The 11,966-nt window shown below is 52.9% G+C and overlaps 1 protein-coding gene across 1 annotated transcript; it reads left to right on the top strand.

Annotated features, from left to right (window-relative positions):
• Positions 1-9,746, top strand: LOC116836204 (solute carrier family 22 member 6-B-like). The gene is given in 10 exon segments (XM_075073320.1): positions 1-369; positions 2,910-3,017; positions 3,277-3,329; positions 5,808-5,960; positions 6,284-6,407; positions 6,646-6,752; positions 7,628-7,845; positions 8,320-8,428; positions 9,071-9,274; positions 9,674-9,746. Coding segments are annotated over 10 exon segments (1,518 nt in total).
• Positions 9,747-11,966: the final 2,220 nt, after the last annotated feature.

Below are 11,966 nucleotides of genomic sequence, written 5' to 3'. Positions count from 1 at the left end.
ATGGCCCCTGATGTCCAGCTGGAGAAGGAGCAACGTATGGGCTTCTTCCAAACCATCCTTGTCACCCTGGTCTTCCTCCCTCTCCTCATGGTGGCCTCCCATAACTTCCTGCAGAACTTCACAGCTGCTGTCCCCAGGCACTGGTGCTACATCCCGGCGCGAGACAATGCCACCACAGAGGTGACTGGAGACTTGCTGAAGATCTACGTTCCTATGGATGGCAACCAGGAGCCAGACAGGTGCCTGCAGTTCAGCACCCCACAGGGGCAGCTTCTGGCCCCTAATGGCACCAGCACCAACTCCACTGAGCCCTGCCTGGATGGATGGGCGTACGACAGGAGTGTCTTCAACTCCACCATCATCACTGAGGTACAGAGGGGAGCGTGAGGGATCATTCCAGGGGAGTGGGGACCTGGAGCTGTGACAACATTACGGGCTGGTTATCTATCCAGCCTCCTATCCATTCACCTACCCATCTATCTATGTTCCCACCTAACCACCTATCCATCCATCCACCCGTCCTCCTTGGTTTTGTGCTCTCACCCATAGTATCCGAGCCTGTCTCATGCGTTAGACTGGCATAGCAAGGTGTCTACTGGACTACGTGGCGTCTCCGGCTCTCCTTCCTCTTGGGCGCATACAGACTGTGCTTGATGTAGGGTCTGTTGGATCAGTTTGGTGGCAAAGTGCTATCTAACAAGCAGCGGGACTATCGGGCTGTGGTTTAGCTACATGTCCTCTGGAAGTTCTCCTGTGGGCCTGAACCACTTGGCTGGCCACACCTTATCTCTGTGGCAGCTAGCCTGGGCTTTGTGGTCGCCGTGGTCCTGCAGGAGCTCCCTGCCTTGGCCAGCCTGACATGGAGGAGATGTCTCCACTGTAGCTATGATCTGATCCATGAATGCCTTTGTAAAGCAGGACCAAGGCTGTGCCCTGGCAGGGCCTGGAGCAAAGGGTGGGTGCTCACAGCCCTGCGGTACAGGGACCCCCGTGCTGCCCTGACTCACTAGAGGGAGCCCTTGCATAGCCTGCGCAGTCAATGTCAGCCAGGAGGTGACACAGGACGGGGCTTCTGAGCCAGCTGGAGGTGGGAGGAGGTAGCCTGGAGGCTGCCCGGTTGGCCATGCTCCATGATGACTCAGTGAGATCCTGAGATGCCCTCTCAGAGGTTTCATCACTTAAGCTAAGGCCCAGCTAGTTCAAGTAGTTGGATGGAGACCCTGACAGAGTGCTCAGCTTCTCTGGGGAGCCAGGCAGGGGCTCACTAGGGGCTGCTTTTCCCGTGGAGTCTGCACTGATTGTGCTGCTACAGGGAGAAGGGGGGTGGCTCCCTAGGGGGTGCTTTTATTGCTGACCCCAGCAGTAGGGGATGTCGTGCCACAGGAAGCCAGCTGGGTAGCTCAGCAGGGGGCACTCCCCTCTGAATTGGTGCTGGCCCCAGCGTGGCACTGAGAGTCTCTGTGCTTTAGGTAGCCGGGTGAGGGGGGACCTAGTAGGGGGCACTTCCTCCTTGCAGGCAGTGCTGACTCCAGTACCCCAGTGCAGTTCTGGGGGGGCCTCAACAGGCGCTGGTGTGCCATGGAGCAGTGCCCGGGCTCAGTCCTGCTCTACAGGGTGGCACCTCTGCCTTGGCATCACCCCTTCTGGCGCTCCCCAAGGGCCTGTGACTCTGTGCCCCTCCTGCCAGCCCATAGGAGCCTGCTGTGGCAGAAATTCAGCCTAAGTCACCCCTCTGAGAGCCGGGATAATGGATGACAGTCCTGGTGTTTTCCTTGGCAGGGATCCTGTGCCAATCCCTTCTCCTGTTCTTAGCCCACCCATGACATATCATGCTGCCAACTGGCCCATGCCCAGCTGGGTTACACAGTAACCCGCTTGGAACAACTCATGATCCCCTGGTCCAGGCCCCACCCGTCATTCCAGACCCCAGATTTGGCAGGAGAGGAGGGACGCTGTCCTGTCCCCCCAGCCCTTGTGCAGGGCTGTGGAATCTCAGCTTCAGTCCTGGCTGGACGGACAGTGCTGGGCCAAGGCGGGGCTAAGGGCTTTGTCAGCAGCCATGGATGGTACACGGGAGTGTGGTGGAATCAGCAGGGCATGAAAGGGGCAGAGGGCATTTGAAGGGCATGGGTGCTGGCAGGCTTGGGCACAAGGTGTGGGGGTCACAGGGCTCAGGTGGGCATGGGAGCTGCAGGTGGGCATGCAAGGGAGGTTTTGGGTGGCACAGAAGAGCTGGGGCATCTGGGCTGGTACTGGTGGGGATGGGCAGCAGGGGAATCTGGGCTGGCACCGGTGGGGATAGGCAGCAGGGGCAGCTGGGCTGGCGCTGGTGGGGATGGACAGGAGGAACAGCTGGGATGTCCCAGCTGGGCTCTAACCAAGTGGGTCCAGATGGGTGCAGGTGAGCTCAGATGGCCCAGTGGCAAATGGAGAAGGGGCACAGATGGGCACTGGGAGACCATCAATGGCTTTGGATGGCACAGGAGGGTGCTGAGATTTGGAGACCAGAGTTGGGCTCAGATGGGGCTTAGGTGGAATGGGGAGAGCTCAGGAGACGGAGGTGGGCTCAGGTGGGGATGGATGGCGCAGTTCGGGATTCCTGTCATAGACAGGCATGGGCAACACAAGTGTGGGTGGGTGGCACAGCTGGGCACTGACTGATGTGGGAGGCTCAGCTGGACATATGCCTGGCACAGCAGGGCCTTGGCCTCTACTTGCTGCCAGGGTACAGATACTAGCCAGGACTCAGGTAGCTCAGGTGGGCAGAGAAGACATAGGTGTGGTTCCTGGCCCTTTGTGCCAGCTGTGTCCCTGAAGCCCATCTGACTATGCAGTCAGCCCTTTGCCCAGCAGTGCGCAGTGCCATGGGGCACCCCTGGATTCACACCCCTCTCCCCACTCCTCCCCAGTGGAACCTGGTCTGTGGCCAGCGCGCTCTCAAGGATTTTGCCCAGTCCATCTACATGGTGGGGGTGCTGCTGGGAGCACTGGTCCTCGGGGGCCTGGCGGATAGGTGAGTAAAAGAGTATCCCCCCTCCCTGCCCCCCTGGATCATGCATGGCCCATCTAGCCTGGTATCTCCTCCCAATCGGTCCCTGGCCATCCACGTGACCCCCTCACACATCAGCCCTATGGGGCCATCCCTAAGTACCCCTATCAGCCCAGCCTAATCCACCTGCACAGCATGCCCGTCACCAATCCATACCTCCCATCCATCAGCCCATGCCACTCCAGCCGTATCCCCTTTTCTCCAATGGTTTATATCCCCCTGCGCAGATGGGGCGCCGGGGCACTGCCTCTTGGTCCCTGCTGCAGATGGGTGGGCTGATGCACCAAGCCCGCCTTCGCCCTCCCCTGAGGGCATCGACTCGACCTCCGCTTCTTCAGCGGACCTGAGTACTGCGGCGTCATCCTCAATGGCACCAGCCTGTGAGAGGGGGGAGGGCCTCTGGGGGAGCTGGCATTGGGGTGTGCGATGTGCTTCTGGCGGACCAACTGAGAGTTCAAATCAGACCAATTCTCAAACAGGGGCAGTCACAGCCCAAGGCTGGTTTTTTCCACCTCTAAGCAAACCAAACAGCCTAGACAAAAAGACTTCGGATCATCACCCCTCTGGTAACTGCAGTCACACAAGCAATTCCTTAGACGCTCATCTTTCCAGTTTTACACAGTCCCACCACGTCCTGGATGAATTGTTATAAAAACCAAACACCCAGTAAAGAAAAAGTTCTCTCGATCCCAAAGGACCATCAGACCCAGTCAACATACACATCAGATCTTCCCACAAATCACCTTTCCAATCCTTTAGAATCTAAATCTAAAAGATTATTTCATAAAAGGAAAAGTGATAAGGTGAGAAGCGAGAAATTGGTTAAACGAATCAATTACATACCATAATGGCCAAGCCTAGTTCATGCTCCATGTTAAGCAGTATGAATTAAACGCAGGTGTAAATCCAGTCTCTGAGACATCCCCGCGGGATGGTCATCAGTCTTTGTTGCCAGCTCAGATTTTAGCAAAGTCCTCCAGAGGAGAACAGGATTTAAACAAAACAGGCAGATTGAGCCTTCGCCTTATAAGACTTTTCCATGTGTCAGAACACTCCTTGTTCCTACTGTTGGAAAAGTTACAGCAAAAACTGACGTTTGCGAGTCAATGGGCCCAGTTTCCTTGCATGACCTCTGCTGAGTCACAAAGGCGTATTTGCCTCCGTCTCATGGGTCAGTCTGTGTATATGGCCTTAATCGCCATCAACAGCTAAGCTAGCTGACACCAGCCTTCTGGGACTTTTTCCAGTGAAACACCGAACAAGTTTGAAATCATACAAATACACAGCCCAACATTCATCACTTCAACTACAAAATATAAGACAACAGAACAGCACAAGCATAACCAGTAACCTAACCTGGTCTAGACACTTATTGACCGCCTTTACATGAGATTTGGTCTGCCACTACAAACCTTGCGTTTCAATCATGTCTGGCATGTTGCCGCAGTTTATATTTAAAAACTACAGGATCGAGTTGAGCTTTGGGGTGGGCCTGAGGGAATTGGGGTTCATATTTCTTCTCAATCTGAAACCTTTATGAGTCAAAATAGTTACGAGCAATGGACTTCCTCTAAGCTTAATTACAGCTTAGATCTGATACGCGCCACCAATCTGGACTCCTGACTGTGCCCGATAAACTCTGTCTCCCAAAACATTCCCTGGGACCCCCAACCCAGACCCCCTGGATCTTAATACAAGAAAGAAATCTTTCCCTTCATATGCCTCTTCCTAGCTTCCCTCCCTGGGTTACCCTAGAAATCACTTGGATTCAGCTCCTTAATCTTTAAACAGGCTTCCACCTCACCCAGAGGCAATACAGATTTCAAGCTCCGTGTGAATCTTAAACAAAAGGATTCCCTTTCCCCCCTCCCTTCTTCTCCGCTGTCTCCCACACTTCCCTGGTAAGTACAGACTCCAATTCCCCTTGAGCCCTCAACTGGGAAAAAATCAGACAGGTTTTTAAAAGAAGTAATAAAAGAAACGAAAAAATAAGAAATCTCTGTAAATACAAGAAGTAATATTTACAGTTTCTCTTCAGCGTATAGACAGCAGAGACGAAAAGCCTTCACCCCCAGCAAAATTTACAATTAAACACACTTCAGCAAACTACACATCTGCAAATAAAGAAAAACAATTTAAAAGACTTATAACTAGCCTTTTCTAGCTTTAATACTCACTCTCGAATATATAAGAAACTGTAGCAGGCAAGATGCAAGACACCTGGTTGCACGTCTAGTCCCTCTAGACTCGAAGAAACAAACCAAAAACCCAAAACTACAAACAAAGCTTCCCTCCACCGAATTTGAAAGTATCTTGTTTCGCTGATTTCTCCTCCGGGTAGTGTTGTTTATTAACCCTTTACAGGCTGAAAAAACATTAATCCTTAGCTATCTGCTTTATGACGGACGCGTGTTGAAGAATGGGCGTCGAGTGTCATGTGTGTAAGGGGGATGTTTGTGGGGCTGTTGTGTGGCTGGGGATCTTGACTGGGCTTGTGTGGAAAGACTGTGTGGGGCTGTGTGGCGTGGCATAGTGAGGAAGGTTTTGTTTTGGGAGGGAGGGAAGTTGTATGAGTTACTGGGTTGGGTCTTATGTTGTGCTGCAATGTGCGGGCACTCTCCCTTCCACTGCCCCACCTGGGCCCACCCAGCACAGAGGGTGCGGCTTGAGCCCTGTCCCCAGGTTGGGCAGATGAGGTTGAGGGTGCGCGTCCTCATCCCTACCCATTGCCCCAGCCCTGGAGCTGAATCCATCCCAGTTCCGGCATCCGGGCCATGGTGTCCACCATCCTCGCCTGCAGCCTGACGCTGGGCCAGCTGCTCCTGGCTGGACTGGCATACGCCATCCGTGACTGGCGCCAGCTGCAGCTGGCATCCTCAGTGCCCTTCTTCCTCTTCTTCCTCTACAGCTGGTAGGTGCCCTTGGGGCTGAGGGGCACACATCCACAGGGAGCCACGGCTCCAGGCAGGGGTGGCATTATGGGCTCAGGAGCTGCAGGATCCTGTGTCTGGGAGCCCAGAGGGGGCCCACATCCCATGGCAGCGGTAGCCTGTCGCCTGGTCCAAATGGAGACCCTGCAGCCCTGTTCTCCTGATAGACCAATTGTCAGGGAAGCACAAAATCCCAGATCTGTTGCCCAGAGCCCTGGGGACATGGGTGCCCGGTCTTCAGCAGGCACCATGCCCTCCTCTCTCTCTCTCTCTGAGCCCCAGTCCAACCCCCCCCTCTCCCCAGGTGGATCCCAGAGTCTGCACACTGGCTCATCGTCAACCACAGGCCTGAGAAGGCGCTGGGGAACCTGCGACGGGTGGCCCAGATCAATGGCGAGAAGCTGGAGGGGGAGGGCATCTCCCTGGAGGTATGGGGCACAGGGTACACTGTGGGGTCTAGTGGCTAGAGATGGCGGGGCTGGGAGTCTGAGCTCTTGGGTTCTATGCCTGGCTCCGCGAGAGGAGTGGAGTCTAGTGGTTAGCGATGGTGGGGCTGGGTGTCAAGCCCCAGGGTTCTCTTTCCCTGGCTCTGTCCATCTCCCTCTCTGGAGAAGAGGTGTGATTTTTCTACTCTGCTCTCAGCTCCAACCTTGTCTCCCTCCCCAGACACTGAAGCAGGAGGAAGAGAGCTCAGGACCCTCCCGGCGCTCTGCCCTGGAGCTGTTCCGGACAGCGCCCATGTGTGGGGTCACCTGCTGCCTCATGCTGGCCTGGTAAGGGGCTCCCCTTGCCCCCATAAGTATCCCCCCAGGCTAACAATACTAGTGCAATGAACTGACTGGGGAGGGTGATTGCACCATTGTCTCCTGTTGAGTGGGATTCCCGTGGGCTTAGATGGCAGGGGGCAAGGTTTTGGGGCAGCTGTGTGTCAGAGCCCCTATACTGCTGGCCAAGCAGGTGGATTCCCCAGGGCTTAGACAGCATGAGATGAGACTTAGGAGGAGAGGAGGGGGATTCCCCTGGGGCTCAGATGGCAGGAGGTGAGGCTTAGGGGCAGAGGAAGGGGATTCCCCTCGGGCTTAGGTAGCCGGGGACGAGACTTAGGGGCAGATGTGTGTCAGAGCCCCTGTACTGCTGGCTGAGGAGGGAGATTCCCCTTGGGGCTCAGATGGCAGGAGGATCTGAGTTCTAGTCCCCATGCTGCTTACTCCCCCAGAGGATACCATGGTCAGGATGGGAGCAGAGTGTTTATCCCCACAGCACTGACTTAAGCTAAGAGAAGGCACGGGGGAGGCTCAGTTTTGCTTTGGCCCCCAAGTGTCTGGGTTTGTAATTAGGCAGGGAGTTTCTCCAGTGGGGGAACCCCCTGTAAGTAAATGTGGGTGTCACCAAAACCCTGTGGGGATCCCCCCCATGTGAACAGGAAAGTCTCTCTCCCCTCCCACCCCCCAGCAGCTGGAGACAAAGACAGACAGAAATGGGGAGGGAGAACCAGACAGACCAGAGGACGGGGAGAGACAGACATGAAGGGGAGACAGACGGAAGAGAGAGAGAGAGACAAACAGACGGGAATGGGGCTGGGAGACAGCCAGACTCTCTCCCCATTTGAGCCCCCCCTCACCTCAGTTCTCCCCGTCCCATCCGACAGGTTCTCCAACAGCTTCTCTTTCTTCCACCTGGCCCTGGACCTGCAGCGCTTCGGGGGCATCAGCATCTTCCTGGTGCAGCTCATCTTTGGCGCTGTGGACATGCCCTTCCGCATGGTGGTGGCTGTCGTCGCCAACCGCCTGGGGCGCCGGCTCACGCAGGCCGCCTGCCTGGTCCTGGGGGGACTCTTCATCCTGGCCAGCTTCCCCGTGCCGCAGGGTGAGTCCAGGGCATTCGGCCAAGTCAGCATAGCATTCCCCGCTGCCCTGGGCTTCACCAGCATGCAGCCCAGCCCAGATCAGACCCGGTAGCCTCCACTCCCTGCCATCTCAGATCAGACCAATGGGCCCATCCAGCCTGGTATCCCGTCCTCCCTGCTGTGCAGGAAACTGAGCCGGTGATGGTGCGGTGGAAGCTGGGGTGGCTTTGTTGATGGGAAGGAGGTTCAGCCAGTGGCCGAGATTGTAGCCCTGCAGGTGGCCCAGGGGACTGGTAAGTGACCGGTGCCCCTGCCCAGCTATGGCGCCATGAAACCCCAGCGTGGCAGGTTTGGTCCTGGGTTGCCCATCACCCAGTGCTAAGTCTCTGAGTTAGCGATAGGCAACCCCAGAGCAAAAGGAGATACAGTGCATTGGGGTGGGGGCTCTTCTCAGCCTGATGCATTCTGGGTCCTTCTCCCCTCTCTCCCCCTAGACATGGAGGTGCTGCTGATTACCCTGACTGTCCTGGGAAAAGGGCTCTTCTCCTCCTCCGCCAGCTGCTCCTACCTGTATACCACTGAGCTCTACCCCACTGTCATCAGGTGAGTGGCGTGGCACCCTCTGCTGGACAGCTTCTATGGAGGCAGCATTGCCTGAAGCACAGGGAGCAGGGCTGGGAGCCTAGTGACTTGAGATGTTCAATCTAATACCCCCCGCACGGTGAGGAATGACGCCCTGAGGCCCAGCCTAAGGGTCCCATTGCTCAGGTCCAAGGTGTCCCTCCCTGGGGTTCCTCCCTCATTCAGCTAGCCATTCCAGTCCCTCCTCAGCTGGGACACGGTTGAGCTCTGTGGATGTCTCCAATTATCTGCGCCCTCCGGTCCTGCTGGGGCAGATCCTGCTGAGCCTCCCCATTTAGCTGGGACATTCTTGATTTCAGCTTCCCCCCACCTGAGGTCTAAAGCAGCTGCTTCAGTGTCCCATTGGGGGAGCCCTGGAGCTGTGCCTGTGACAGATCTTGATGGAGGGAGCGGGCCAGTGATGTATTTATGTGTCCAATGGGGAGGTGGAGCTGAGAACTGATGGGTCTGGAGTGGGAATGAATGGATTTGACTGCAAGGGGGTTATGCAAATAAAGAGTTACTTATTCATAAAATATGCAAATTAGACCATCTGCTTATTTTTATAATGTATCCAGCCTTAATGGGATTGCTCAGTTCTCTGTGGCTTCTCTTTTTCCCCAGGCAGACAGGGCTGGGGGTCACCTTCATGATGGCCTGGCTGGCAGCGGTGGCAGCCCCCATGGTGGAGATGACCCAGGCTTTTGTCTCCTTCCTGCCCCTGCTCCTGTTTGGGGCAGTGCCCATCACAGCTGGCATCCTGGTCAGTTGCTTACCAGAGACCTTGGGGGTCCCACTAGCCGACACGATGAAGCAGGTGGAGGACAGGTGGGTATGATGGGCACTGTGTGAGGGCGGAGGCAAGATAGTGTGTGTCTGAGCCTGACTGTATGTGCGCGAACATGAGTGTGTGTGTGTACATGGACACGGGTGTGTGAATGTATGATAAATAGATGGATGCAGTGTGTGTGGATGGGTAGAGGGGTGGTGTGTATGAGGATGGCTGGATAGATAGCTGGGGTATTTGGGATGACTGGGGTGTGTGTGCATGGCAATGGATGGATAGCTTGCTATCTAGGAGGTGTATATGGGGATGGATAGAAGGACAGATCTTAAACACTTTACACAAGCCTTGGATGAAAAGACAGAGTCATTAATTATGAATTGTTCTTTTTAATGATCCAACTGTTTGGTGCTTTTGTTCTTCTTTTCTCTCTTTGTTTTCAGAGCAAGGAAGAAAAGGAGCAAGAAGGAGGAACTGAGGAAAGAAGCCAGGGGAACCAAGAAAACCAAATTTTAAACACAGGCTCTTGTGTCAGGCACTGGACTGGACTCTGGAGACCTGAGTTCAAATCCTGGCTCCCTGTGTGATGTGGGACGTGTCACTTCGTCACTCAGTGCTCAATTTCCCCATCTGTAAAGTGGGGCTCCCTGCCCCATGGTGGCTATGGGGCTAAATCTATCAATCTATGGGAGGCTCAGATACTAGCATGATAGGACCCACTACAGAACTATATAGAGATAGAACCAGACAATCAGCTTTTTATCACAGAAGCAAAATCTTGAAAGGGTCCTTTTTAGCTGGGATTCTGCAGCTTGGTTTTTTAGTTTTTTTGGTGATCACTTGCCACAAGATGAAGAGGGGAGACATTTCTTCCCACTAGGCTGACTGTAAACCCTTAGAGAGCTAGTTAACTCTTTCCGGCACATATCCAATACTACCATTGAATTGACCTGCTTGCAGTGGTTTTCACAACTGATTTACACATGGCTTATCAGGGACTGGCAAATGCTGGGGCAGAATTGGTAGTGTTAGGGAAAACTACCCCTCCTGCCTCATTACCTTATTGCCTCATTGATCTTTTATTAACACGAGTTTATGATTCAGGCTTGCATTTTATTGATTATAAGATTAAGGTACTAACTTCATTTGGTACTGACAAGGTATATGACACCGATTTAAAAGTCACCAGCTAAACACTGCCATGATCATTCTAGAGTAACGTTTATATGATTTTATTTTAGCATAAGTGGCTTGCTAAGGCCCTGTTGGCCTTAGACCTGAAATGAAAACAACTTGTCTGTGTATTTAATCATTGCTCTATTATAACCTTTGGTAAAAGGCCTATATGGAATTTCCCTAGGAACCCAAGCTGAGTATGTTTAAAGCTTGCTTTAATCATGTATTCTAGGTTAAAAGCTTGTTTATTAAGATTTAAAACAATTTATCAGCATATAAGCCATCTGGCCGGAATTGGGGAACTGGACTTCAGTCACAGGACCCTAAAAAAGGCCTGCATGACCTGCCAAAAGTAACCGCAAGTAGGGATAACGGAACAGTCAGGGGCATTGTCAGTCAAGCGAATGTCTGTAAGGAAGTAAAACAATTAGTGCTTGCATTTTTGAATTATTTTATGCCATATAAGGGGAATATTAATTGTTTTGTGCAATGTAAGCCATATGATAAGCCAAATAAGGTATGAATTATGACTTAATAGAATATGCTAATTTGCGGTTTTGAGCTATATAAGCATTGATGTGATTTTGTCTGGGAGAGCAGCTTAACCCTTGCACGGGGACATGCTGTCTCTCCACATATGCATATGTGTATTCTGATATATCAAATAAAAGTGCCTCAGGCTGTCTGATCAAATCAAAGAGGTGGTGATCTTTTCCCCAACAGTAGATTGGACTTTGAATCAATTTGCTTAGCTCATATTAACATGGCGGTGTTTTATTCTGTATACTTAACTTTTCTCCATATCCACTAGCTGTATAGAAAATCCCCTTTGCTAGAAAGGGTTTTGACATGGAAAGCCTTTTGTGTGACCTCTGTTGAAATGCACCTATTTAATATTGCCGCCCATCGGCCATAGGTGGGGTCAGAACCTTGTAAATTGGTCTTCTATCAGAGGAGAAGTAAGGGAGACAGAATCAGTCGGTATTTTCTTAGTGTAGCCTGTTTATCCCCTGTGCTATATGCACCCGTCCTGGAACAGATGTGGACACAAACAGCACTACAGACAATCCCTTCTTTTTGTAAACTCCACCCGAACACCCATGCCCAGTTCCCAGGGAGCTACTCTTCCCCCTAGAACTGTTGCGGTTTAAAAAGATTCAAGCAAAGAGCAGATTCTCTTGCTGCTTGCAACAGCAGCACATCTAGAAAGAAAATACTTTCATCACAAAACCAACAGTGATACAGTGTGGCTTCAAAGACTCAAGGCTGGGGAAAATAACCAGTAAGGCTATGTGTGACAGTGCCATCTGGTGACACTCCCCCTGCTGTAGCATCATCAGCTGACTAGAACCCATGCTGAGGAATCAATGGGATGCTCTTCCTCCTGAAGTAGTACTGACTGCAATGGTCCAAGCCTGGCGGATTGGTAGTGGACGGTATGCAGTCGTTGTTTTTGCTATGTTAAGTAGCCAGGTGGACAGCCACCTGCTAATACTCTGGGGTCACCACTTGTCGAATCCTGGTTTCAAATGGGCACTGGTTTGTGTGGGAGCGTGGCTC

This window comes from Chelonoidis abingdonii, chromosome 17, assembly GCF_003597395.2.
Source record: "Chelonoidis abingdonii isolate Lonesome George chromosome 17, CheloAbing_2.0, whole genome shotgun sequence".
Classification (NCBI taxonomy): Eukaryota; Metazoa; Chordata; order Testudines; family Testudinidae; genus Chelonoidis; species Chelonoidis abingdonii.
This window is presented reverse-complemented; position numbering and strand designations above follow the sequence as displayed.